A 26,132-nucleotide genomic window follows, 5' to 3' on the forward strand; every position below is an offset into this window, starting at 1 on the left:
ACCATATCATTGTTTTAAGAATATGGTAGATGTTAAGCTTAGGCAATAATACAAAATGTATATATATTTTTTATAGCGTAACATTACTGGCTTACAGAAAATATTGGTGCAAAAAATTTATTATTATGATTTTATAATTTATAAAGATTTATATTCATTATATAGATAAACAGACAAATACTCTATATAGAATAAGAAAACAATTTAAAAATTTTTCCAATTAAGAATTTAGTTATTGCCTTATGCGCATTATATTTAATAATTATTATTAGAATTGTATATATATATTTACATAATATTTGCATTAATATAATTTAATTTTTTCAAGAAAATAAATAAAACTAAAATTTTTGTTTATATATAATTTTTAAGAAATTATAAAAGATTTGTATTTGTAATTTAAATACTTTTTTCAATAAATACTTTTTTTAAAAATATGTTTTTCAAATAAATAAATCTCTTATATTAAAAAATAGAAGAATAAGAATTAATTATATTTTTATAAATTTGATTCATTTGTATTTTTATTAGACAAATTATGAATAAACAATAAATTAGCCAGTGAAGTTACGTGGTCGACGTTTAGAAGATATTTAATATTTTTTATCAATGTACTCAATAGAGTGTAGATATTAGTAAAAAATTGTACTAGTATACTGCAGAAAAATGACAGTGAATAAAAAAAGTCTGTCAATAATAGTTTCGTCGTGTTACATCAATTTGCGGTCTCGTGTAAAAGGGAAAATAGTTTTTTGTTTTGTAATACAAATAATGTATTGTAACAGTCGGAATATTTAAATGCCAGTATCGCAACGTCCGTAATAAGTTACAATAAATGTTACGACAATACATAGGAGCATAATGTTTTATTTTGATGCGTGTGTGATTGTGCCTTTGGTCCTTAGGTCAGATAGGCTCTAGGCAAGTCTATTAAACATAGAATAACAGTCATTATAGATAATAATTTATAAACTTCAGATGCATAATTATATCTTTTCAATATATTATACATTAATAGAATACCTTATTTATTATATATGTATATTTATGTATATGTATATATATATATATATATATATATATTTTTTCCTTTTAAATACATACTATATACGATTCCTTTCTGTGCCTTTTAAAACTGTGTTATACATTGAAAGCTAACGCTGCTTAAATATTAAGACGTGTTTCGCGAGTCATAAAAGTTTAAACAACACATTTCTTTTTTTCTATAATCATCATGTCACTTTACCTTTTCTTTTTCTCTTTTACAATAATTATAATAATTTACATGATTTCACGAAGGATAGATCGCCGATTAACATTCCTTCTGATTTTATGATTTATGCGTGTAACATTCGTCCAATGATTCTGCTATATAAATAAAATATTCATGTTTTAATCTTGCAATTATTACAATCGTATAATAGTACATTTATATAAGTTACGCTAAGAAATTATCATATATACAATTAAAAATTGTTAGGAAATATTCTTTTAAATAAGTTAAATTTACATTACGATTCATAAAAACATTCACATTTCTTGTCGCTACTCAAATCGGAAATAGACGGTATCCGATATTTTCTTAAGAATTTTCAATCTTACGTTTTGTCCGGGGATTTCCAATGATTCGAATAACAACAAGAAATCATTTTTTTTTCTTTTTTTTTTTAGAATTTGTATATGTGTGTGCAGTTCATCGTCAAAAAATGTGACTCAAGTGTTTGCTGACCTATCAAGCGCTGTATTGCATGGATAGATATACAATCATTCTAAAGCTAAAATGAACTGCCAAATGGCGAGTTATGCGAAGTCACTGTAAGATCTATTTTTTTTTTTCGATACCATCGTCTTCACCTATCTTTTTTTCAATTTTCAAAAAATGTTTACAAATATATATCGCCATAATGTTGGTCGGACTTGCATCTCTCAGACGAATATTTTTTTTTTTTTTCATTTTTTTTTGTCCACATCTTGTTATCGTAAGCGTTTTTACTCCTTCCTTAATTTTCTTCTTCTGTTTCTTTTCGCTTTGAACAACACGAGAAAGGCGTTGTACATGGACGGGTTGGCTTAGTGAAGACTAGCGAAATCGGCTAGTCGGACTAGCGATGATATTATTTAATAGCAAGATTAAACGTAAATATAATATAAGGCAACTCAATAACCGAAAGGCAAGCAAATTCGAAGCGTAGGCCATGAGTATGATAATAAAGTATCGTGCACATATTTTTCACGTATTTTCACGAAGCATTGCGAGAATAATCCACGATATTTGACATATCTAACATAGATGCGAGCGAGATCTATATCGAAAGATTCTTTTTTTTTTCTATGCTCCTGTTTTAATTTTCTAAAAGATAATCTCATTTGACGTTCGAGGATACGCCAAATTAGATAGATGCTTCCATTCAATTATAGTATTAAAGAATTTATATTTAAACGTTTTTCCTTCTCTCTCTCTCTCTCTCTCTCTCTCTCTCTCTCTCTCTCTCTCTCTCTCTCTCGCTCTCGCTCTCTCTCTCTTTCTCTCTCTCGCTCTCTCTTTCTTTCTTTATTATGCACGATTATTAAATGGCGAAGAATTCAATTCTCTCTATTTTTATAATCGCCCATGAGACCTCTTCATGCTTCACTGATCTCGCCTTTCCTCCATCATGAATCTATCGACGATCTTTTGCATGGACTCTCGCAATTCGTCTGGACCACTAGTGGTTCCGCTCGTTGTTGTAATTACTTGAACAGTTCTCGTTACTCTGTAAAAAATAATCTTTGTAAATATTACATATGTTTTATACTTTTTTTTTTTCTTTTTTTACTAAAAGGTACCTTTCCTGAGTTTCAGGGTCCTCTTCTGTCGTTGTCGTTTCCATGTAGGATGGCTCGCTAAGTTGCAAAAAGTCAGATTCTGCGTGAACAAATGAAAATTGATCAAAATTGATTCTTTCCGTGTAATATACAAAATTCTTACTATTACAGCGGTTCACATAGATACAAGTATCAATCGTATATCTGTCAATGTTACATCATGCCCAAAACAAGGGGTAATACTAGACACATATAAAAAAAGTAACAACATCGCTATACATTTGACGATATATAATATATAATACGCATTTTCAAATCAGCCAACTATGCAACCGCTTTTCTTACACTTCGCGTGTATATTATATTAATCTCGACGATTCGTTAATAATATTTTACGTGTTTATTTAATGGTCGTGTTTAACGATGTTTTATTTCATAATGTCTGCCACAGGAAGTGAATAGTATATCATCGATACGTGTCATATTTAATATATATATATTACATATAATATTCGACTCCCTATGCTCGATTATGAATTCTTTGTGCATGCGATCTACGATTATTAAATCTTAATTTTGATTTAATTTCTTCTTCGAATCTGAATTTTTTCACGTATAGTTTAAATTCTATGCACTAATAGCAGCGCTCGAGAGTCTATATCGATTAATTTTTAATCATTAAGTACGATATAATTACTGAGGCACGTTTAAAATAATTCTCACAAGAAAGGTTTCGAATTCTTTGAATTATTTTATTTATAAAAAATATTAAAATTTAAAAATAAATAGGAAGAAGATAACTGTAATTGACATCGCGTAACAAAATATTATAGAACTCGATAAATTATTAAAAAATTATATTATATACCGAACAAATTATTTAATTATATAAAAAAAATCGAACAAAATATATTATAATCAATTTAAATATAGCCTATACGTAATTATATTTTATGAAGTATTATTTTATTGCACAAAAATAGGTATACTTGTTTGCAGAAATATATATATATATATAAAAAAAAAAAAAAAAAAAGAAATAAAATGTTACAAATAAAGCGTATCGTCACTTCGATTCAATTACTTCAGAATTTTTTCAAGTTTCGCTAATGAAGCAAAATGAAAAGAAACCTTTCTTGTAAGCAGGACTGTGCTGCACGCAGCGAGCTCGTGTGAAGCGCTGATAAAAGCTACTGAATAATAAAGCGTTTAGCAGTTAGTTGTAAGATATATAAATATCTAAAACTTTTTGATACAACAGAAGAATTTTACTACGGTGAAAACTGAAAGGGGGGGGATTTCTTCGGTGGAAAATAAGTAAGAACGTTCGTAATAGGGATGTCTAATTCGTAATAAGTTCTAAATCGATTCTATTCGAGTGTCGATCAAACGCTACCCTAAAAAGGATCAATACTACTTAATCATAATAATCGTCATGAAACAAGATAGGAAAAAAAAAAAAAAAAAAGAAAGAAATTCTACATCAATACACGCTATGTTTGAACAAATTTCTCAGACGAAAATGATATTTATTTACTTTTATTTGTTTGTTTATTTATTTATTTTTACTGTAAAGATTCGCTAAAGAAAATATTTCGAACGAACAAAGAAGAATCAATCAATCAATAATGATAATTCGAAATTCAACGGCTATGGAAATGGAATAAAAAAAAAAAGCAAAATATGTTCAACAAATTATACATTTCTCGACAGTTCGAGCTTTATCATTTTAGCAACAACTTATCGTACTTACAATTTTCGACCGAGGAAAACGCTCTCTGGTTTTGACCGTAGCTCTTTGAAACACCCTGCATATATAGTGGCAACAAGTTTAAAGGGGCGCGTACTAACTACTATCAGTTAGTGTTGTTAGACGAACGGTCAAGTATTATTATTTGCAAGTATATTAATTAAGGTTTTGGATAAATCAGCTTTCGTTGGAGAGATGGAAAAAAAAAAAAAAGGGAGAACGATTTTGTGCATTCTCGTATGCGTTCTTCCTGCACTTTTCTTCCGAACATTTTTTCTCTTCCTCTCATCGAAATAAACTTTTAATTTCCTTTTTTTTTTAAATATTGAAAAACAATATAAAATCTTTCAAATTTAACATTTTGATCTATCGGTAGATAGAAAAAATTGAACAACATACAACACTCACGTTTTTTTTTAAAACAAACGTTTTCTTAAAATTCTTGAATATTATTTTTTTTTTTGGTATACTACATAATAAAATGTTTACAATTTTTTCAAAAGCTAAAAACCAGCTAGAAAAAAAATTAGCTAGAAATAAAGAAAGATAAAGACGAAGAGAAGATGCAATTAATGATATAATCGCGAAAGCGAAAGCCGAAAAAAGGTAGCACGATAGAAAAATATTTCTGATCGGAAGAAAAGTTCAGGATTAACAGATAAGTGGTGTTTAAAGTTGCACAGGATCACATCCGAAGTGCTGTACGGGGAACGAGGCACGACGATTTTGTGCGATCGTTCGGCCATTAGCGAGTCACATCTTTTTAGCAAATTCTAAACACACAAAAAAAAAAAGGTTGGTGGAGCGTTTCCAGTCTCGTACAGGATATCAAAAGAATCTAACTCTAATGTATGCATTCTGCACTGACAAGCTGCATCGATACTCGCATCGAGATCGATGTACCTTTCGAAGCGGTGATCCGAACTTGTTGATTCGTTGAACTGTCGAGCGATTTTTTTTTCTTTTCTCTTTTTTTTTTTTTTTTTTTTTTTTTTTTGTATAGTGTGAAAAATGGGTTTTCGTGTTCACACACGCACGTGTACATAGATAAAGGCTACTTACATGACGATTCGCCTAACAATCCTAACGTGACTAAAAAAAAATACGATTTGTTGGTCCCTCTACACTTTAGCTTTATCTTGAGTTGCTTATTGAGTCAGAAGAGCTAGAAAGGGTAAATAGTGAGAACTATAAGGACGCATTAAAATTAATTGTGGTAATTAATTCGAGCTCTATTAGTTGTTCGGGCTCTGGTAGTTGGGGGGAGGGAGGGGTATACGTGCATCAGGCGGAGGAAAAAAATAAAAAAACAAAAAAAGAAATTGCTATTGAAAAGGGGAGGGGGAAAAATATCGTGGAATTATTGCCTTGTAGAGAAAAACGCAGGAGACAAACTTAAAAGATTTTTATATGTAAAAAAAAAAAAAAAAAAAAAAAAAAATAATAATAATAATAATGATGATGCAATAAAGATCATGCGAAGTGTCATATAATATTGTAAAGATCATGCAGTATATACGATACGCCTGTATCACGATCAATCGACATACATGTCAGAAAAAGAAAGCTTGCATACGGATCTTTTGAAAATTTATATATTTGTTCCATTACCTGTCGTTCGTAAATTACCAATACGATGCTAGATTCTCGCCGAAATATTCGATACCTACGTGAACAAAATTTCGCTTTGCAGTTACATGCTCTAAGATATTAGAAGCTAGACCAATATATATATATATATATATATAGTGGAAAATTAGTTTTTTTTAATTGTTGTAGTTATTCGTCTAGAAAAAAAAAATTTCTCTAAAATTAGTAATAATTAAATCGTGTTACCTATTATATTTCGTATCATTATTGCGTTTGTTATTGCATCTTAAATACATTGCATTTTGAATCGTCTAAACTTTTCTCTGGGACTGTGCATACTTTAAAAAAAAATATATATATATACCCATTCTTGTTTTCGATGTGTCTAGAGACGTGTAAAAAAACTCGTATTTTTTTTTCTTTTTTTTTTTTCTTTTTTATTCAAACAACGAAAAATTTCACGCACGCTTTTTAACCGGATAAGTTTAATTTAATTAAAACCTGACCGACAAATTTTGGGCATGGGATATGCGCAAATCTTTTCAAATCTTTAATCTTTCCTGATGAAAAGAAGAAAAAAAAAAAAAGATAAATAAAATGAAGGGTAAATCCGTACCCGGCTTGCCTCGGGATATTGTAAGAGAGGATGTAGATGGCACGTTGGAACGTTCGTGGCTCCAAGGCAACTAATATTGCTAGTAGAATCACCAATGTAGCGGCAGCTACGCTCATCCAATATGCGCAGCTTGATCTACCGGGAGTCTTGGTCCTAGGCGTTCCCTCTACTGTACTTCGCCGTGCGCTCGAACAAATTGATCGTATCGAACCGTCTGTTTCTGTCGCTTTAAAAACATTACGTCCTCCTATGAGTTTCCTCTATCCGCTTTCTTATGATACTCGTGTATGATAAGATTGATTGATTTCAAATTGAACTCTGTGATCCCACGCCGTGATTAGTAATGAAGAAACAGCGGGCGAAATAATGCGAAGAGAATAATTAGCAGCTATTTTCTCGTTCGACGCGTTCGATCGATCGATTCGCAGTGATGCTTCTGATTTTTCTTTTTCTTTTTTTTTTTCTTTTTTTTCTTTTAAGAATAAGAAGAATAAGAAGAAGAAGAAGAATTTAAGTTAACAAAGAACGTTCAAGAACGTTTCAACAAAGTATAAAATTCGAAAGATGATCAACTATTGAGTTATGTCCCTTTTGTTATTGACGAATTATGCTCCTTTTTTTTTTTTTTTTAATCGAAGAATTAAATTGATCCCAATGTAAAGCTTTGCTTGATGATTTTGCGAAGCCGAAAAAGAAATTTTGTTTAACGATTTCGCCATTATTAAATCTTTTGATGGATTGTTACAGATATTTGACACGTATAAGTATATTATGACCAATGCAGGATTACAGGATTACCCAATGACTTCGATGCTGAATTTTTTGAAATGAACATTTCTAATTTTTTAAACAAGTTATATGAAACATCTCGTATGTAGAATTTTTTGTGTACATGTATATTATTGATATTTTGCCACTTGAATGTATATGATAAATACGTACAAGTCAATCCATGATTTTCTGATAGATCTGATCTGTTTAATTAAAAAAAAAAAAAAAAAAAAAGTAATATCGTATTTCGTTATCGATAAGTGTAACGAAAAAAAAAAAAATTACTTTCAAAATTTAATTTTATCCCGATTGCAAACTAAAATACAATATTTCTTTTTTTTGATATGGATGCGTAGTTTGCACAAAATGTTTGCTCTCCGAGTGTAAAATGTTTGACTGCGGATGAACGTCAATGTGAAAAGTATGCTAGTCCCAGAAGCACCTGATCGCAACTTTGTCCGTTTAACCAAAACCAACGATAGGAAAAAAAAAAAGAGGGTAAAAACTTCTCTTTAAACGAAGCACATTGAATCGATCACCACCCCTATGATGTAATTACTCACTGCCCGCGATAATTCCACGAAGAATTCCAAAAAAAAAAAAAGAACCACACAATTAATGCAGATTTATCACTGCATTTCACAAGCTTTGTTTTTCCTTGCGAGTAGTTATCATATTTTTTTTTTTTCTTTTTTTTCGTCAATAATCCTTTCACCTTGTGCAAATACATCTCGAGTTATAATTGTTATGCAAGCAATTGTTAAGCTCATGCAACACTCGTGTGCCAAAAATAACACAAACAGTATATTGAGTTAGTCACCGACATAATGTTTCTATTTATCACCAAAATAGCTATGTTATACAATCGTTTTTATTAGTTTAAAAAAAAAAATCAAACTTTCAACGTTCAGCAACGAATATTAACATATTAATTCATTATCATTTTTTTCTGAACATCATTAACAATAATGATATAAAAATTTGTTATATTGTCCATTCTCAACTTATTATAATTTTTCGTTCTTTTAATTTTCATAACTTTCAGCGTAGTCGTCAAATAAAGAAAGATCTACCCTGAAACTTACGAATCATCCAATATTCCATCCAAACATCTTTTCCAACGCTCTATGTTTCATGGTTAATAATCTAATTCTATCTTTCGACATGTTGGACATTAAATTTTGCTCGATTCGATTGCAACATTCGTAACAATTCTTCGATCAAACCGTGAATAAAACCGTGTATAAGCATCGTACATATCCTTTACTTTAAAGCGTGCACGTATCAGGATTTTACAAAGCCCTCTACTACTTACGTAACTACGTAACTCGGAAACGAGTAAGAGGCCAATAACCAATGTGCGCATGTGGAGGAGGCATGCGGAAAAAGAAAAAGAGAGGGCGGGAGGGGGGAGGAAGAAAGCGTACATAGACGACACAGGAAAAAAAAGAAAGAAAGAAAGAAAGAAAGAAAGAAAGAAAGAAGCGATACAGAGAACCGCAGAATGAATTCACCAATCTCTCGGAAATTGAGATGATTGTCTCTCGGGGTGTGGGTAAGTTGGTTTAGCGGGATATGTACATTGCTTACTTAGAAGGTTAGCTGTGAGTGCGGTACCTTGGTCGTCCTCCAACGGGGACAGCTCCGCACCTTCGTGCAGTGCTACATCAGACCCGCTGGAACTGCCCAATGTACACCTCTTGCTCGGAGATCTTCTCCTCGATCTTGGTGAACCGTCACTATCAGTGTCGCTGTTCAAATCATGCCGTGAGCTACCGTTCTTAGTATAAATGTCACCGTTACCGGAGCCGGGCGACGTGTCTTGGGAGAGCTGGCTCTCCCATTGCTCTACCTTCTCGTCGTTCGGGAACGAACGATCCGACAGGCTGGCCTGGCCCCACGGCTCGGACAACTCTGTGTCGCTTTTTACCATATTACCCGACGCCTGTTCGACGTCGAACGGCATTGGATCGCGACCTTTCACCGTGGGAGGTATAGTCGCCGTATCGTCCCCGTAATCCACGCCGTTTCCACGCTCCGTTCTTTCCACGATTCTCTCGCTTCGATCCGTCCCAAGATAAGATTCCGTGGTCGTGGCGCATCGGACAGTCGTCATCACCGTTCTCACCACCTCCGTCTTCCCTCTCTCGTCGTGTTTCGATATCGCCGTCGAATCGAGCGGCCAGTTCTCCACGCGGGTCGACGTCTCTCTCGTCGACGTCGTTTCGTCCACGAACGATGGACGATCCCTCGTTTCCTCTCTGATCACGGTGGTCACGGTTTCCGTTCTCTTTACGAAAGCGGTCTCGTGTTCGTCGATGGGGAGCGCGGAACAGCACGTCTCTTCTATTATGGTTCCGGTCTGGGTCTCGTTCGACGGTTCGGATTTCAGGGAAGAGTCGCTTCTCTCCTTGTCCTCCTCGGGTTGCCGCGCCTCTTTCTCGCCGAGCGACTCGTCGTCGTCGCCATTTTCCCGATTTGCCGTCGCGGCAAAATCCGATCGTCGATCGTCAAACTCGATTTTGCTCGCCCTCCCGTCGTTCTCCATCGATTTCTTTACTCTCACCGGTATCTTACTCGTCGGGCTGTTCTTATCCGGGGAAAAATGGTGTCCCTGAACCGGTCTCGATTGCTCGTCCCTCGCCTTGCTAGTTTTCGGACTGTAAGGCGTGTACGGGGTATCTGCCAAGTCTAGATGAAAGTCTGTTTTGATGGACGACCTGGTAGAGTGTCGCGGGGCGGGAACAGGTTGCTTTGTTGGAGCAGAAGTAGCATGCCTCTCTACACGAGTCCCATCAATCTCAGCCGAATCATGCCCTGACCCATCCAAAAGGACATGGACAAGAACAGGAACAAGGACATAAAGCACATTGATACACACTAAGAATATTTCAAGTCTAGCCCAGCCTGCGACAGTTGGACTGAAGAAAGATTCAGCGTGTTTTTTTTTCTTTTTTTTTTTTTTTTTCTTTTTTTTCTATGTATCGCAAAAACGTTTTATGCACGCATACACACGAAACTCGCGTGTGCGCCCATACACACACGCATGCATATATATTGATATATTCGCATATGCCTGTGTGTGCGCGTGTATGTATGTGTGTGTGTGCAGCACACGTCTACGTTTAGTACATTCGTTTGCTTGTTTGTTTTTTTTTTCTATTTCTTTTTTTTTTTTTTTTTTTAGTTAGTTAGTATCAATATTGCAACGGGATTAGTATGTTTTATATATATATATATATATAAAAAAAAAACACTCATTTGAATCGTGGCGCCTGAATCTTACTAAAACGTACCCTGCAAAATAACTATTTTTTCGAAATGAACGTGTGTTTTTAATCAAAAATTACAAATAAGAAAGGAAACTTTTCTTCACTTTTTTTTTCTTTTCTCTTTTATTATTATTATTATTATTATTATTATTATTATTATTATTATTATTATTATTATTATTGCAGGAAATTCGATATAGAAGCGTGATTCTTGTGAACTGATCAAAAGCGATTATAATATATTTGTAAAGCGGTGAAAAAGAATCGGTGGGGAAAAAAGTATATAACGTACGTCTTACCTACCAGCTAAGTAAGTAAGTAGATAAGTAAAAAAAAAAAAAAAAAAATGAAAGTTCCTCTAATCTACTTTGTTTCAACTATAAACACATAGTATATATTTATTCGACATTACTATACATATGATAATAGATCGAAAGTGTCCCAAGTGTATTCAAATTGTTGTACAAAAAAAAAAGAAAAAAAAAAAAATGTATGGAATTTTTACCGTTTACCTCGAAGATTATATATTAACAATTTACTCTATATGCCGCAAATAGGTATCTATTTAGTAAGAAACGTGCGCACAATATTAGTGTGAAAGCATCGGCAGGTGCTAACTATGGAAGATAAAGCTAAATATAAATGAGGGCACCAAAATAGAATCTGCTAACGTATCGATCTTGGGCCTGCGATCTGTGTTTTCGTGAGTTTTCTTTCTTTTTTCTTTTCTTTTCTTTTCTTTTTTTTCTCTCTTCACTGTACTTTCTTTGTTGGCACTATACGTTACCTGATTTCGCCAATGATTGTGCTTGATCGGCTAGATCCTGGGCTCGTCTTGCCGCCTCTTCGGTTACGTCTGGAAAAGTAGGTGGAACGTGGCATAAGTGGGATTAATAGAGACAATGAAAACATTAAAAGCAATGATTTGACAAGGATTAGATGAATGATGTATCCCTGCATGGCATACCTCGGTTCATGCTTCTCTAGTTGTGGTTTTCTCCTGTTAATTCAATGATAATAATATTACCGTATAATAAATAACAGTATGATGTTTTATGTGTTATGCTATAATAATAAGAAATGAATACTGATACAAATAAAGGTTGTCGGTTTTTTTTTCTTTTTCTTTTTTTTTTTTTTTTGGACCGATAAATCTCGTTATCGATGAATATATAAAACATTTTTGGTGGTGGATAATATTATAATGTTAAAAAATAGCATAAGAAAACCTGGAAACATGCATTAAAGAATTGTTAAACAAAGTTAAAACGCAAAAACTGAAAATAATAACAGCAAATAAATAGAAATAATGGTAAACACGTTGTTTTTTATATATGTATTTTCTACGGTCGATCACGATGTATCTTCTTTTCATTTAAATTTCTCATACTATAAAGTGGGCAATCGCGACGATCGATTAGATTGTCAAAAAAAAAAAATATGATACAAGTTTGAAATATCTAATTTTTTGAAACAGTGATCGCAAAAGCGACAAAGTTATCACGTATTTGTTCGTCGTATTTTTACATAAATAAAAAAAAAAAAAATGAAAATACACACTTTATAGTACGTTTGACGTTGTTGCTTCGTAAAAGATCGTGTAAACATTAGTACACTAAAAGTGATTAAGATCAAGAGTGTTAGATATTCATTACGAATGATAAGAGTGCAATGGCCTTCTTAGGCCATTTTGGTACGACTACCAAAACATAAGTTATAGAAAAGCATCAACTTAATTAATCATGTTACACACAGCTGGTATGTAATATTTATATAACGCAAATTATTGCAAGATACCTTCAATTCTACTGTCAGTGTACTCGGCGGGACTGGGTGGTGGGGTCGTTGCCGTCCGCACAGACTTTGTTACGACTGTGGTGACGGTTTGTCGTGTGCGAGGCTCGAGGTGCTCTACGTTTCTAAATACATTTAATATCCTAACCGTCGAACTACTACTATCCGACGAACTACTAGGGCTAACCCGTTCCGTCGAGGAACTAACTCTTTGTGGAATGCGAGATACTTTCTTGAACATCGATTCCCCGCCACCATCGCTGTCCTCGACCCCTCTCTCGGACAGCCTGATCCGTGCCTCGGAATCTAGCTCAGAAAGTGGATCGTGCGTATCGAAAACCGAATAAGCAACTTTCGCCGCCGATTTTTTTGACGATTCTTTCTCGTGTTTCACCCCCGTTCCACCCTCTCTCGATTCACCCTCCTCTTTCCTCTCTTTCACGAACATCGTGTCCACGTTTTCGTACAAATGGACGTCCGGCTCGTGTTGGAAGTGCACCTTGTCCCACGCGGAGTCGCGTTTCATTTCTTCCAGAAACTCGGCCACGGCGCTTTTAGGGTCGCTACTAACAGCGATGAATCTCTGTCCTACTTGACTCGATAATTTCTCTCCAAAAATTCTTCCGGTGTCCCTCTCGCTGCCAGCTTTACCCGAATCCGATACTCTCTGCGCGCTTTTAACCTTGCCTTTCCCACTTTTCCCACTTTCCGCGAGGCCAACTTTTTCCGCGGCAATCTCGACCTGTTTCGATTTTTCGGACGCTGCCACGCGGCCGCGAGCCTCTTCCTCGATCGCCTCTTTCTTCGTCTCGTCCACGAAATCTTTAACATCCCCGGAAATTTCATCGGCGGCGTGTTTCGCGCTTTTGATCAAACCGGACAAGAAACCACCGCTCTTCTCCTTCGCCTTCTTACCCTCCTTCCAAGCTTTATCCTTCGCTGCTTTCGCGCCATCCATCGCGGTATCCACCCCAGAGCTGATTTTCTCTTTCACGATCGAGCTGTCTTCCTTCGTCTCCTTGACCAATTTGTCCCTCGTCGCTTTCGCTCCATCGCTCACATCCCGACCGATTGTTTCCACTTTTGCTTCCGTTTTCTTTATTCCATCGGTAATTTTAGCGCCTACACCTTTCCCAACTTCCGACACCTTTTCGCCGATCTTGTCCTTCGTATCCTTCGCCGCAGTTGCAACTTTTTCTCCGGCATCTTTCGCATCCGCCACCGCTTTGTCCCTCGTCGCTTCAACGTTCTCGCCGATTTCTCGCGCTCGAGTTTCCGTTTTTATTTCCACGATCTTCGCTCCATCCACGACTTTATCCGACACCTTTTGCACACCAGCGGTTACTTTCTCACCGATCTTCTCCTTGGCGTCTTTCGCGCCAGTCGCAATCTCGTCTTTAACCGCGTCCGCCTCTTTCGCTTTAGCGACGAATGCTCGGCGAGCGCGCGCCTCCTCCTCGACAGCTTCCTTCTTCGTCTCGTCGAAGAATTCCTTAACCTCGCCCGAAACCTCGTCCGCCGCATGTTTCACGCCTTTGATCAACCCCGACAGAAAACCGCCACTCTTTTCTTTCCCCTTTTTACCTTCCTTCGAGGCTTTGTCTCTCGCCTCGTCCGCGACCCCAGAAGAAATCGCTTTCTCCCTCGCAGCATCGGCGTCGCCTTTAATTTCCTCCGATAAAGCGTCCTTCGTCGTTCTTGCGACCGATTCCGTTTCTCCACCGCCAATTCGCTTCGCTCCATCCACGAATTTGGCGGATACAAATGAACCAGCGTCCGATACTCTCTCCACGCCTTCGGATATTTTCTCACCGACACCGTCCTTAGCATCAAGGACGGATGTTGCGATCGCGTCCTTAACACCCTTCGCGTCGGAGATTGCTTTGTCCTTGGCAGCTCTACCACTCTCGACCGCATCCCGAGCAGCTGCTTCGGCTTTTGCCTCCACTCCTTTCGCTCCTTCTACGATTTTTCCGCTCACAATTTTCCCAGCGTCCGATACCTTTTGCACCCCCTCGGTTATTTTTCCTCCAACTGCGTCCGTCGCGTCTTTCGCGCTTGTCCTCACCTTATCCTTCGCATCGTTCCAGTCAGCCCCGGCCTTATCCTTCGCCGCATCCGCTTTCCTCGCCAACGCTTCGCGCGCCCGCGCCTCCTCCTTCGCGGTCTCCTTCTTCGTTTCGTCAACGAACTCCTTCACCTCCTCCGACACTTCGTCCACGGCATGCTTCGCGCTCTTTAATAATCCGGAAAAGAAACCGCTACCCTTTTCCTTCCCTTTTTTAGCATCTTTTGCTACTTTATCTTTCGCCGATGACGCACTATCCGCTGCCGTGTCCGCTTCCTTCTCCGTTTCTACTTTCTCCTCCTCCCTCGCCGCTTTTGCACCTATATTTTCGGCCTCAACTTTCTTCGCGCCGTCCACTGCTACTTTCTCTCCCACCGCTCGTTTACCCGCTTCTGATACTTTCTCTCCACCCTCGCTCGCCTTCTCCTTCGCTTTATCCCTCGCGTCTCTCGCGACAGCTTTATCCTTGGCGTCCGTCGTTGTTAATTTATCTTTTGCCGCTTTCGCGCTATCGACCGCGTCACGAATCGCAGCATCCGTCCGCTGTTCGACTCGTTTCACCCCCTCGTCAACCACTTTGCCAACGCCCGATACTTTTTCGCCCGCTGCCTTCTCGGCGTCCCTCGCCTCCGCAGCTGCCTTGTCCCTCGCCTCGCGGGCTCGAGCTTCTTCCTCCGCTGCCTCTCTCCTAGTCGCGTCCAGAAATTCCTTCACCTCGTCGGCAACGTCGTCGCTCGCCTGTTTCGCTCCCTTGAACAATCCCGTAAGGAAGCCGCTACCCTTCTCCTTAGCCTTCTTAGCCTCCTTCGTCGCTTTATCCTTCGCGGAGGTTGCACCCTCGACTAGCGCATCTGTCCCCGAGGAAACTCGTTGCTTCACACTTTCGACATCGTCTCGAATTTCTTTACATACTCTGTCCTTCGTCCCTTTCGTCTCGTCCGCCGCTTTTCCAACGGCTGCTTCCACTCTCTTCGCACCAGCCGCGACTTTTTCCCCAACCGCTTCGCCACCCTCCACCACTCTCTCCGCGACTTTATCCCTGGCATCCCTCGCAGAGGCGATCGCTTCGTCCTTGCAATCCTTCACGCCAGCCGCCACTTTATCTCTCGTCGCTTTTGCAGCGTCTCTTACTTGCCTCGCCCCGGTTTCAACCCCCGTGCCAATCTCCTTCGCGCCATCCGTCACCTTTTCGCCAACAGCTTTACCAACCTCGGATACCTTTCGCACACCTTCCGACACCTTGTCGCCAACTTTGTCCTCGACGTCTCTCGCAATTGCGATTCCTTTGTCTCGCGTCGCGTCGACGCCCTTTCCTAATTTCTCGCCCATTTCCGCACTTTCCTTCTTCGCTTCGTCGACCAAGTGCTTCCCGTCTTCCGAAATTTCGTCTGCCGCGTGTTTCGCACCTTTGAACAGGCCGGAAAGAAAACCGCCGCCCTTCTCTTTAGCCTTCTTCGCTTCCCTCGAGATCGTTTCCTTCGTACTCGACGCACCGTCCACCACCCATTCTACGCCGGACGACACTTTTTCCTTCGCGATCTCAACGTCCTCCTTCGCCTCCTTCGCAGCTTTGTCCTTTGCCGTTTTAACGGCGCCTGCTATATCTCGAGCCACGGCCATCGTTTCGTCCTCGGCCATTTTCGCTTTCTCGCCGATTCGATCCTTGCCGTCTCTCGCGGCAGATTCGATCCTCTCTCCAACGCGCCTCGTATCCGAAACTAGTTTCTCCTTCGCGGATTCGACGGCATCCGTCGCCTCGCGAGCCGCCGCTTCCGTCTTCGCCTGTACCCGCCTCGCGCCATCCGCGATTTTTTCGCCGGCAGCTCTACCGGCGTCCGTCGTTCTCTCTACACCCTCGGATATTCTCCCAACCGCTTCGTCTCCAGCGATTCCCACAATTTTTCGTTTCGCGTCCGCCACGGCTCGGTCCTTGGCTGCGTCGACGTCCTTCGCCTTCGCCTCCGCCGCTTCGCGCAACCGGGCCTTCTCCTCCGCCGCTTCCCTCCTCGCTTCTTCCAGGAATTCCCTCGCGTCCCCCGACGCTTCGTCCGCCGCGTGTTTCGCTCCCTTGAACAGCCCCGAGAGGAAGCCCACGCTCTTCTCTTTCGCTTTCTTAGCTTCCCTCCCAGCCTTGTCCTTGGCGGACGTTGCCCCCTCCGTAACCGCGTCTACCGCCGCCGACGCTTTCTCCTTCGCCGCTTCGGCGTCGTCCTCGATTTCTTTCACCACCGCGTCCTTCGCCGCTTTCCCACCATCCGATATCTCGCGGCCGACCTTTTCCGCTCCGTCCTCCGCCTTCCTCGCGCCGTCTGCGATCCTTTCTCCAACCGCTTTCCCGGCATCCGCCACCTTCCGCGCGGTATCGGACACAGCCTCGCCGATCCTCTCCTCGGCGCCCTTTGCCAGAGACGCGCCTCTGTCCTCCGCGTCTCTTACGCCGGCCGTTACCTCGTCCCTAGTTGTCTCCGCCAAATCTTTCACGGCCGCCTCGGCATCCTTCGCAACGCTCGAAACTTTCCCACCCAGGGCTCCGCCAGCGTCCGTTACTCGTCGCGCGATATCGGACGCTTTTTCCTCCACCTTCTCCTTCCCATCCTTCACCGCGTCCCTGACTTTGTCTCTCGCCTCTTTCGCGTCATCGACCGCTTTATCCCTCGCTGCACCGAGATCCTTCAGTTTTCCGGACGCAGCTTCCCGAGCGCGCGCCTCTTCCTCAACAGCCTCTCTTTTTTTCTCGCCCACGAATTCTTTCACGTCTTCCGAAACGTCGTCCGCCGCCTGTTTCACGCTCTTCAACAATCCAGACAGGAATCTGCCGCCCTTTTCCTTCCCTTTCTTACCCTCCTTCGCCAGTTTGTCCTTCGCCGCCGCTACACTCTCCGCAGCTCTATCCATCTCCGAAGAAATTCTCTCTCTTCCAGCTTCCATTTCCCTCGCCACTTTATCCTCGGCCCTCTTCGCACCTTCCACCACGGCTTTTCCGCTTTCGCGCGCTTTCTGCTTACCATCGCCCAGTTTCTCGCCGATCGTTTCCATCGCGTCCTTGGCGGCTGTCGCCGCTTCAGCCTCGACGCGCTCGAGCTCCGCGCCGATTTTGTCCTTCGTCGTTTTCGCACCGTCGGCCGCCTCTCGAATCTTCGTTTCCGTTATCTCCGCCGCGCGTTTCGCTTCGTCGCTCACGCTCTTTCCAACATCCGTCACTTTCCGCGCGGCGTCGGACACCTTCCCACCGATCGTATCCTCGGTGCGTTTCACTCCATCTTTCGCGTCCTCGACGCCGGCGATCGCCTCGTCTTTCGCCGCTTTCGCGCCCTTCCACTTCTCGTCGGCCGCGTCGCGCAAACGGCCGCTCTCTTCCGACGCCTCCCTCTTCGTCTCCTCGAGCAGATCCTTCGCGTCGTCCGAAATTTCGTCCGCCGACTGTTTCCCGCCCTTGAACAATCCCGAAAGGAAGCCACCGCCTTTCTCCTTAGCCCTTCTGCCCTCCTTGCCGGCTCTCTCCTTGGCCGATACCGCGCTATCCGCTACCGCGTCCATTCCAGACGCGACCGTCCGCCTCGCGCCGTCGGCCAATCCTCGACCAACCTCCTCCGCCCCGCCTTTAACTTTCTCCCCGATCGCTCGCACCGTGTCCGCCGCTTTGTCCGCGAGTTTGTCCTTCGCGTCCTTCGCGTCCACGGCTAGTTTCTCCCTCGTCGCTTCAACGCCGTCGGCCGCTTCTCGAGCAACGGCTTCGGCTCGTTTCGTCGCGTCCTTCGTTCCGTCGACGACACCCTTGCCAACCGCCGTTAGCGTTCTCACACCCTCGGACGCTTTCTCGCCCACCTCGTCCTTGGCGCGTTTCATCGAGGTCGCCGCCTTATCTCTCGCGTCTCTCGCCTCTGCAACCGCTCTCTCCTTCGCCGCGTCGATATCTCTCCCGGCTTTTTCCACCGCCTGGCGAGCACCGGCCTCTTCCTCGCCCGCTACCCTCTTCGTTTCGTCCAGCAAATCTTCCATCCCCTCCGAGGCCTCCTCCGCGGCGTGTTTCGCGCCTCTGAACAGGCCCGAGAGGAAACCTCCGCCCTTCTCTTTACCCTTCTTCGCCTCCTTCGCAATCTTCTCCTTAGCCGCGTCCGCGCTATCCATCGCCGCATCCACGCCCGACGAGATCTTTTGCCTCGCGGCGGCGGCGTCCTCTTTCTCCACCCTATCTTTCGCCACTCTCGCGCCCTCGCCTATCTCGCGAGCAGACGCTTCCGCGTCCCCAACTGCCTTCGAGATCCCTTCTTCCACCCTCTTGCCAACATCCGCCACTTTCTCGCCGATTTTCTCCTTGGCATCCTTCGCGTCCGTAACCGCTTCTCGAGCCGTAGATTCTAGCCTTTCTCCCCTCCGTTTCACCCCATCTTCCAACTTTTCACCGATCGAAATTTTCGCTCCAACTTTCACCTTCCCGTCCCTCGCTTCGATAATCGCTTTGTCCTTGGCCGCGGCCGTGTCCTCGATCGTCTTCTCCATCGCTTCGTAAATGCGTGTCTTCTCCTCCGACGATTCTCTCTTCGCTTCCTCCAGAAAGTCCTTCGCGTCGTCCACGACCTCGTCCGCCGCGTGTTTCGTTCCCTTGAACAAACCGGAAAGGAAACCGCTACCCTTCTCCTTCGCCCTCTTCGCCTCCCTCTCGATCTTGTCTTTCGCCGCAGCGCCGCCATCCACTACGGCATCCACGCCGGACGATATCTTCCGTTTCGCAGCCTCGCCATCCTCCCTAATTTCCCGCGCCAGCTCGTCCTTGGTCGCCTTCGCACCGCTACTCGCATCGTGGACCATCTCTCCAGCTTTGTCCACGGCTCTCTTCGCGCCTTTCGTTAACTCTTCCCCCGCAGCTTTTCCAGCGTCCGATACCTTTCCAACGCTTTCAACCGCCTTTTCGCCGATCTCGTCCCTCCTCTCCTTCGCCGTCACCGCCATTTTATCCTCGGCGTCCAAAGTTTCGGCGACCACTTTATCCCTGGCCGCTTTCGCAGCTTCGCTCGCGTCTCTCGCGACGGCGTCCGCTCTTCGTTTCACTCCCTCCTCCGCTTTCTCGATCGCAGTTTTCCCAACCTCGGACACCTTCCGCGCGCCATCCGCCGCTTTTTCCCCAACTTTGTCTCTCGCGTCTCTCGCATCCGCCACTGCTCTCTCTCTCGCTGCACCCGCTTCCTTCCACGTCTCATCGACCAAGCCTCTCGCGTCCTCGGAGACTTCGTCCGCCGCGTGTTTCGCGCTCTTGAACAGTCCCGAGAGGAAACCACCCGTCTTCTCTTTACCTTTCCTCCCCTCTTTCGAGACTCTGTCCTTGGCACCGTCCGCCACCGCGTCCACGCCCTCGGCCACCTTGTCCCTCGCCTCTTTCGCGACGATCGCAACTTTTTCCGCGGCGTCCTTCGAGACCGCGCCACCTTCGTCCCTCGCTTTCTTCGCGCCGTCGATCGCCGCCCCAGCGATTCTCTCCGTTTTCTCCTTCACCCCCTCGGCCATCCTCTCGCCGACGCCCTTCCCCGCATCCGACGCTTCTCGCTCGGCGTCGGACACCTTCGCGAACGACGCGTCTTTGGCGTCTTTGGCAGCGGTCGCCGCTCTATCCTCGGCCGCCTCGTCCTTGGCCGCCCTCGACTTCTCCTCGACCGCGTCTCGTACGCGGCCCTTCTCCTCCGACGCCTCCCTCCTCGTCTCCTCCAGGAATTCTTTAACGTCGTCCGAAACTTCGTCCGCGGCGTTCTTCACGCCCTTGAACAGTCCCGAGAGAAATCCGCCCGTCTTCTCCTTAGCTCTCTTCGCCTCTTTCGCCGTCTTGTCCTTCGCGCCACCCGCCCCTTCCACCACTGCCCCTATTCCGGACGAGATCTTCCGTTTCGCTGCATCCGTGTCGTCTCCGATCTCCCTCGCTACTTTCTCCTTTCCCGCCTTCGCGGCGTCCACCACTTCACGCACGCCCGCGTCTCTCATCTTCTCCGCGCCGTCCGCAATCTTCTCTCCAACCGCTTTTCCAGCGTCTCTCCGACCGCCATCGCCGATCTCGTCTTTCGCGTCCTTTGCAACCGACGCAGCCTCGTTTTCCACGGCTTTTGTACCCGCCGCCACCCTGTCCTCGGCTGCCTTCGAGCCATCGATCGTTACCCGTTCCACGGTATCGTCGCCCGGAATCGTCTTTTCGCCGACAGCTCTAGCCGCGGCATCCGATACTTTTTCGCTGATCTTGTCCTTAACGTCGATCGCATCGGCCACCGCTTCGTCTCTCGTCGCTCGACCCTCCTCCTCGACCGCTTCCTTTTTCGTTTCCTCGACCAACTCCTTCGCCTCTTCGGAAGCTTCGTCCGCGCCGTGCTTCGCACCCTTGAACAGCCCAGACAAGAAACCACCGGCCTTCTCTTTCGCTTTCCTCGCTTCCTTCGCGGCCCTGTCTCTCGCCGCATCCGACTCTATTCCGGACGCTACCTTCTGCTTCGCCGCTTCGCCGTCTTCTCTCATCTCCTTGCCCACCTTGTCCTTCGCTGCCTTGACGGCTGCTTCCACTCTCGCCTCGGCGTCCTTCGCCCCCTCCGCGATCTTATCGCCGACGTCCTTCGCGCTCGTTGCGACCTTCGCCATCGCTTCGTCCTTGGCCGCGCCCGCGTCGCGGATCGCCTCACGGATCGCAGCGTCCGCCCTTTCCTCGACGTCGCTCGCTTTCTCGCCAACGATTACCAATTTCTCTTTAACAGCCTCGTCCAATTCCTTCGATTTCTCCGCCGCTGCCTCGCGAGCGCGAGCCTCCTCCTCGCCAACCTCCTTCCTCGTCTCCTCGACCGACTCTCTCGCCTCCTGGGAAACTTCGTCCGCCGCGTGTTTCGCGCTTCTGAACAGTCCAGAGAGGAATCCGCCGCTCTTTTCCTTCCCCCTTTTCGCTTCCTTCGCGGCCTTCTCTGCCGCCGAGTCTATTCCAGAAGACATCTTCTGCCTCGCCGCGTCCATGTCCTCCTTAACCTCCTTAGCTACCTTGTCCTTGCTCGCTTTCGCGCCCTCGCCCACGCTTCGCCCGGCTGACTCCACGTCCTTTATCCCCTCCGTTGCTTTATCCGTCACTGCTCTCCCGCCATCGGCCGCCTTCTGCGCGCCCTCGCCTACCTTCTCCCCGATTTTATCCTCGATACCGTTTGCGACGTCTTTAACGTTTCTCCCTATCTCCAACGTTCCGTCCCTTCCAATTCTTTTTACGCCGTCAACCGCATCCTCCACCTTCCCTTCCACCCCTTTCGCAGCATCCACCACTCTCTCCCCGGCAATTTTCCCGGTATCCACGAACACCTTTCCACCGTCCTTCAGAACGGCAATCGCCTTGTCTTTTCCGTCCCTCGCTTCCGACACAGCCTTGTCCCTCGCCGCGTCCACCTCTTTCGACTTCCCCTCCACCGCTTCTCTCGCGCGATCTCTCCCTTCGCCAACCGCCTCCTTGACCTCCTCCGAAGCCTCGTCCGCAGCGTGCTTCGCCCCCTTGAACAAGCCGGATAGGAAGCCGCCGCCGCCGCCGCCGCTCCTCTCCTTACCCTTCTTGCCTTCCTTCGAGGCTTTGTCTCTCGCCGCCTCGCCTCCGTTCGCCATCGCGTCCGTCGCGTCCTCTACTTTTTCTTTCGCGTCCAACGCCGCGTCACGGGTCGAGGTGTCGATCGAGGGACTCGTCGCCTCTTGCGGCGGCCCGCTGCTCTTTTCTCGGGACCTGCTTCGCGACGCTCTCGTCAATTTTGGACTCTTGAATTTGCCGAAGATCCCACCTCTGTCCTTGTCCACGGGCTCCGCGGATGCCTCCGTGGGGGCTGCTGCCCCCTCGCCCGGCGTCATCCTTTCACCCATTTGCCTCCAGCCTTCGCGGTGCATGCTCTCCGCCACTTTCCTCGTATCCTCCAAAAATTCCGCCGTCAGTTGCCGCGTCTCCTCGTCTCCGCTGTCGAACGACGCTTCCTTCGAGGAGCTCTTCTCCCTCGACGAACTCCTCTTCTTGCTCTTCAATTTCGGACTCTTGAACATACCGAAGAATCCGCCCCCCTTCTCCTTACCCTCCTCCTCCTCCTCTTCCTTCTCACCTATCACCCTTTTCTCCGGGGAACCCGACTTTTTATCGCTGTGCTCTTTGTCCCGCTTCCTCGCCTCCGACTTTCCGTCACTTTCTTTGCGAGCGCCGCTTTTTTCCGCCTCCCCCTTCCTACGAATCTCCGAAACATCGTACGAATGCCCGTTCAATTTATCCTTGGGCGTGTCCTCGTTGTAACGAACCTCCGAGATGAACGTGTACAGATCCTGTTTCCCGTCCACTGTGGGGGATGAGGGAACAACGATCGTGCTTTCGGCAACCTTTCGCGTATCGTCCAACAATCTCTCCGTGGCGATTCGAACCTCCTCGTCGCCACTGTCCAACGACGACTCCTTGCTCTTCTTCGATCTCTTCTCCTTCGACTTTGGACTCTTGAACATACCGAAGAAACCACCACCTTTCTCTCTCTCCTGATCGCTGGTGTCGTCCGCCTGCACGCCTCGATCTGCCCCATTCTTGATCGTTTCCTTCCCTTCTTCCTTATCCTCGACCCGAGTCGAGGTGATCAATCCACTGTCGAGCGCGTGCACCTCCGAAGCCAGGCGTCTCGACTCGTCCAAGAATTGCATCGTGGCCAATTTAATGTCGGTCGCGGTTTGCTCGGCAGGTTTCATATCCATGTAAGCGTCGTACGAAACGAAAGTAGACGGTTTCGTTTGTTGCTCTTTAACCTCTTTATTATTAGTCGCCGCCACTTTCGATTCCTCGTCGCCGCTATCGAAAGACGTGTCCTTCGATCCTTTCGATTTGCTCTTCTTAAGTTTGGATCCCTTAAAGATCCCGGACAATATACCCCCGCCGCTCTTGTCCTTCGACTTCTTCGACTCATCCTCTTGCTTCTCGTCCGTGGATGGATGTTGGGCGTTGTAAACGCTCTCGTAAGCGGATACCTGCTTGTCGGTCGTGAGTCTCCCCTCCTTTGGAATGTTAACTTTCGATTCTTCGACCTCCTTCCCCTTCTTCGCGTCCTCCTCCTTCTCTCTCTTCGACGTTATCGATACGATACCAGCGGGTATCAATTTCTCGTCGATTTCCTTACCTTCTCTCGACATCATCTCCTTCTTGCTTATCGCGCTCTGTTTACCGTTGGGGATCCTCGCTGCGTCCGCAGACGTTCGACCCATCTCTTTCATCGTTTCTTGTTCACCGATCACCGGTTCCCGAATACCCTCCATCACGGAAACTACAGTTTTCGATGTGACTATCCTCGCATTAGAGTCTCCCTTCCCATCGCGAACGACACGCTGCTTAACTATCGTCGGCTCGACGATTGGCGTTCGATCGATCGTAATCGTTTCCTCGCCCATAAGGATCTTATCCTTAGGCTTTTTCTTAACAAACTGTTCCCTAACAAAACTTTCGACTATAGCACCTCTTGCCTCTTTATTGTCTCGCGTATCATCATCATCATCATCATCATCATCATCATCATCATCATAAACCACCGACCACCCTTCCTTAGCTAACTTCCCCTTCGCTTTCTCTGCGTCTGCTATTACACCTGTTAATTAAGTATTACATATTTTAGGCATCTGTAAACGTTGCAAAATAGAAAGAACACATTTGTTTTTTTTATTTATTTATTTATTTATTTTTTTTTATTTCATTTCGCCATCATTAGTGTAAGCCGGCTCGCTCGATATTGCTCTTTAAAGAACAGCGTTAAGTTAGACTCTCGTGTGGTTTTTGTGCGTGGTATATATGTGCTATGGAGCAGTCATCCTTCTTTGTCCAACGATTTACACTTGCGTTTAAAAAATAATAATAATGATCGACGATAAATTGAATTAATCGAATTGTTGCAAAAGCAGTTTCGAGAAGGAAAGTTAATAATTCAATTTCGAATGATTAAAGTTGATTAAATTGTAAATTTAAAAATACGTAACGAAAGAGAGAATTATTACGAGTGGAATTAAATCGTAATAAATTTTCCAATATTTTTGCAATGAGAATAGTTTTAAATGTGTAATTTGTTTTTTTGATTTTTCAGATAAAAATAATGGCGAAATAAGTGTAAGTGAGACAACGACAACTGCTCCGTGCGTCCGCACAATTAGGCCACACAAAATTTGGCCACACATGCAACGCCAAAAAATTGCGGTAAAACCTTGCTGAAACAAATTAATGGGACGTGTCGAAGAAATAGAAGGCTATTAGTGGGTCATTAAAATGAAGACATTGAGAGTTCGCATTATAATACAGTAGATATGAGATTGAATAGGCAATAAAATAAATTGTCCATTATGTAAATTAAAAAATAAAAGCAAGCTGATAAATTTGAAGGAAATCCGCATCAGCCCTCCAGAACCTGTGAGTGAAAGTAAAAGATGATAAAATAAAAAAAAAAGGTGACAAAGTAAAAGAAGGAAATGTTCTAGTGCCAATAATATTTCATAAGAGCTAATTAACTTTCACATTTGTGATTCGTGTCCAAAGTCAATGCCGTGCTAAAAAAAACTTCTAATAATAATCACCTGGTTTCTAATATCAGAAAAGAAAATATATCGAATGATTAACGTTGTAATTAATAATATCTAATAAAATTAAAAAATTCTAATAAGATTAAAAAACGGATGGATAATTGTTCCACAATTCTTGATAGAATATAATAAATATCATTATTTCCAAAACATTAATAATCAGTATATCGATCCCAATTATTGTTTTGTAAATAATGAAAGAAGAAATTATTATTTATTTCTGCCAATACATAATGAAAATCATAGTAGAACCAAGAATAGAATACAATTTTTGTAAAAATAAATTAAAAGAAAAAAAATGTATAAATTAAAGATAGATACGAGATACAAGAGATTATTATTGTAATTTTTTTGAATAATAATTATATTTTTTTAATTCTCAAAATATCCATATCATTCTTAGTTAAACAATGATTTTCGTTTTATAACGTAAAAAATAAAATATATATATATAGTATATATAGAATAAATTCATGGAATTAACTCGACGAAGCTAAATAATCATAAATTACGATAAATTTTCACAAAAAAAATAAAACATGTACAAACATTAAGAAACAATTATTAATAATATCTAAATATTTTAATTACTAATAACTATTAATTATATTAACAGTTGAAATAATCAAAAAAAGCAATGAAATTTTTCTATTTAAATTATATGAAATAAATAATATATACTGAGATTTAAATAATGCATGTATCGATAAAAGAGACAATCGTTACATTTATTTGCACATCAATATAGACTATAGCTACGAACACGATATCACTAAAAAGCAAAGTTTCAGAATATACAACTATTCAGCACTAGCGATTGAAATTTTATCAATATGTAGTTAATTGTATAAGTTGTTCTTTAACCAAGCGTGATATTATCGCATTAAATTAATAATC

The 26,132-nt window shown here is 43.4% G+C and overlaps 1 protein-coding gene across 14 annotated transcripts in view; it reads right to left on the reverse strand.

The window, feature by feature from the left end:
• Positions 1 to 502: 502 nt before the first annotated feature.
• LOC122720093 (microtubule-associated protein futsch-like) overlaps positions 503 to 26,132 on the reverse strand; it is a 78,123-nt gene continuing 52,493 nt past the window's right edge. For 6 of the 14 annotated variants that reach the window (XM_043946585.1, XM_043946584.1, XM_043946583.1 and 3 more), the window contains 5 exons: positions 12,602 to 24,256; positions 11,592 to 11,660; positions 9,123 to 10,349; positions 6,762 to 6,987; positions 2,833 to 2,905 (listed from right to left, as the gene is read on the reverse strand). In XM_043946585.1, coding sequence (XP_043802520.1) covers positions 2,899 to 2,905; positions 6,762 to 6,987; positions 9,123 to 10,349; positions 11,592 to 11,660; positions 12,602 to 24,256 — 13,184 coding nt within the window. In that variant the 3' untranslated portion in view covers positions 2,833 to 2,898. Of the gene's footprint in view, positions 2,754 to 2,826; positions 2,906 to 5,688; positions 5,721 to 6,761; positions 6,988 to 9,122; positions 10,350 to 11,591; positions 11,661 to 12,601; positions 24,257 to 26,132 lie in introns of those variants that run through there. The other 8 variants (XM_043946582.1, XM_043946581.1, XM_043946580.1 and 5 more) reach the window with 8 other exon arrangements.

The sequence above is a fragment of the Apis laboriosa genome, unplaced genomic scaffold, assembly GCF_014066325.1.
Source record: "Apis laboriosa isolate Shangri-la unplaced genomic scaffold, ASM1406632v1 scaffold9_cov152, whole genome shotgun sequence".
Taxonomy (NCBI): Eukaryota; Metazoa; Arthropoda; class Insecta; order Hymenoptera; family Apidae; genus Apis; species Apis laboriosa.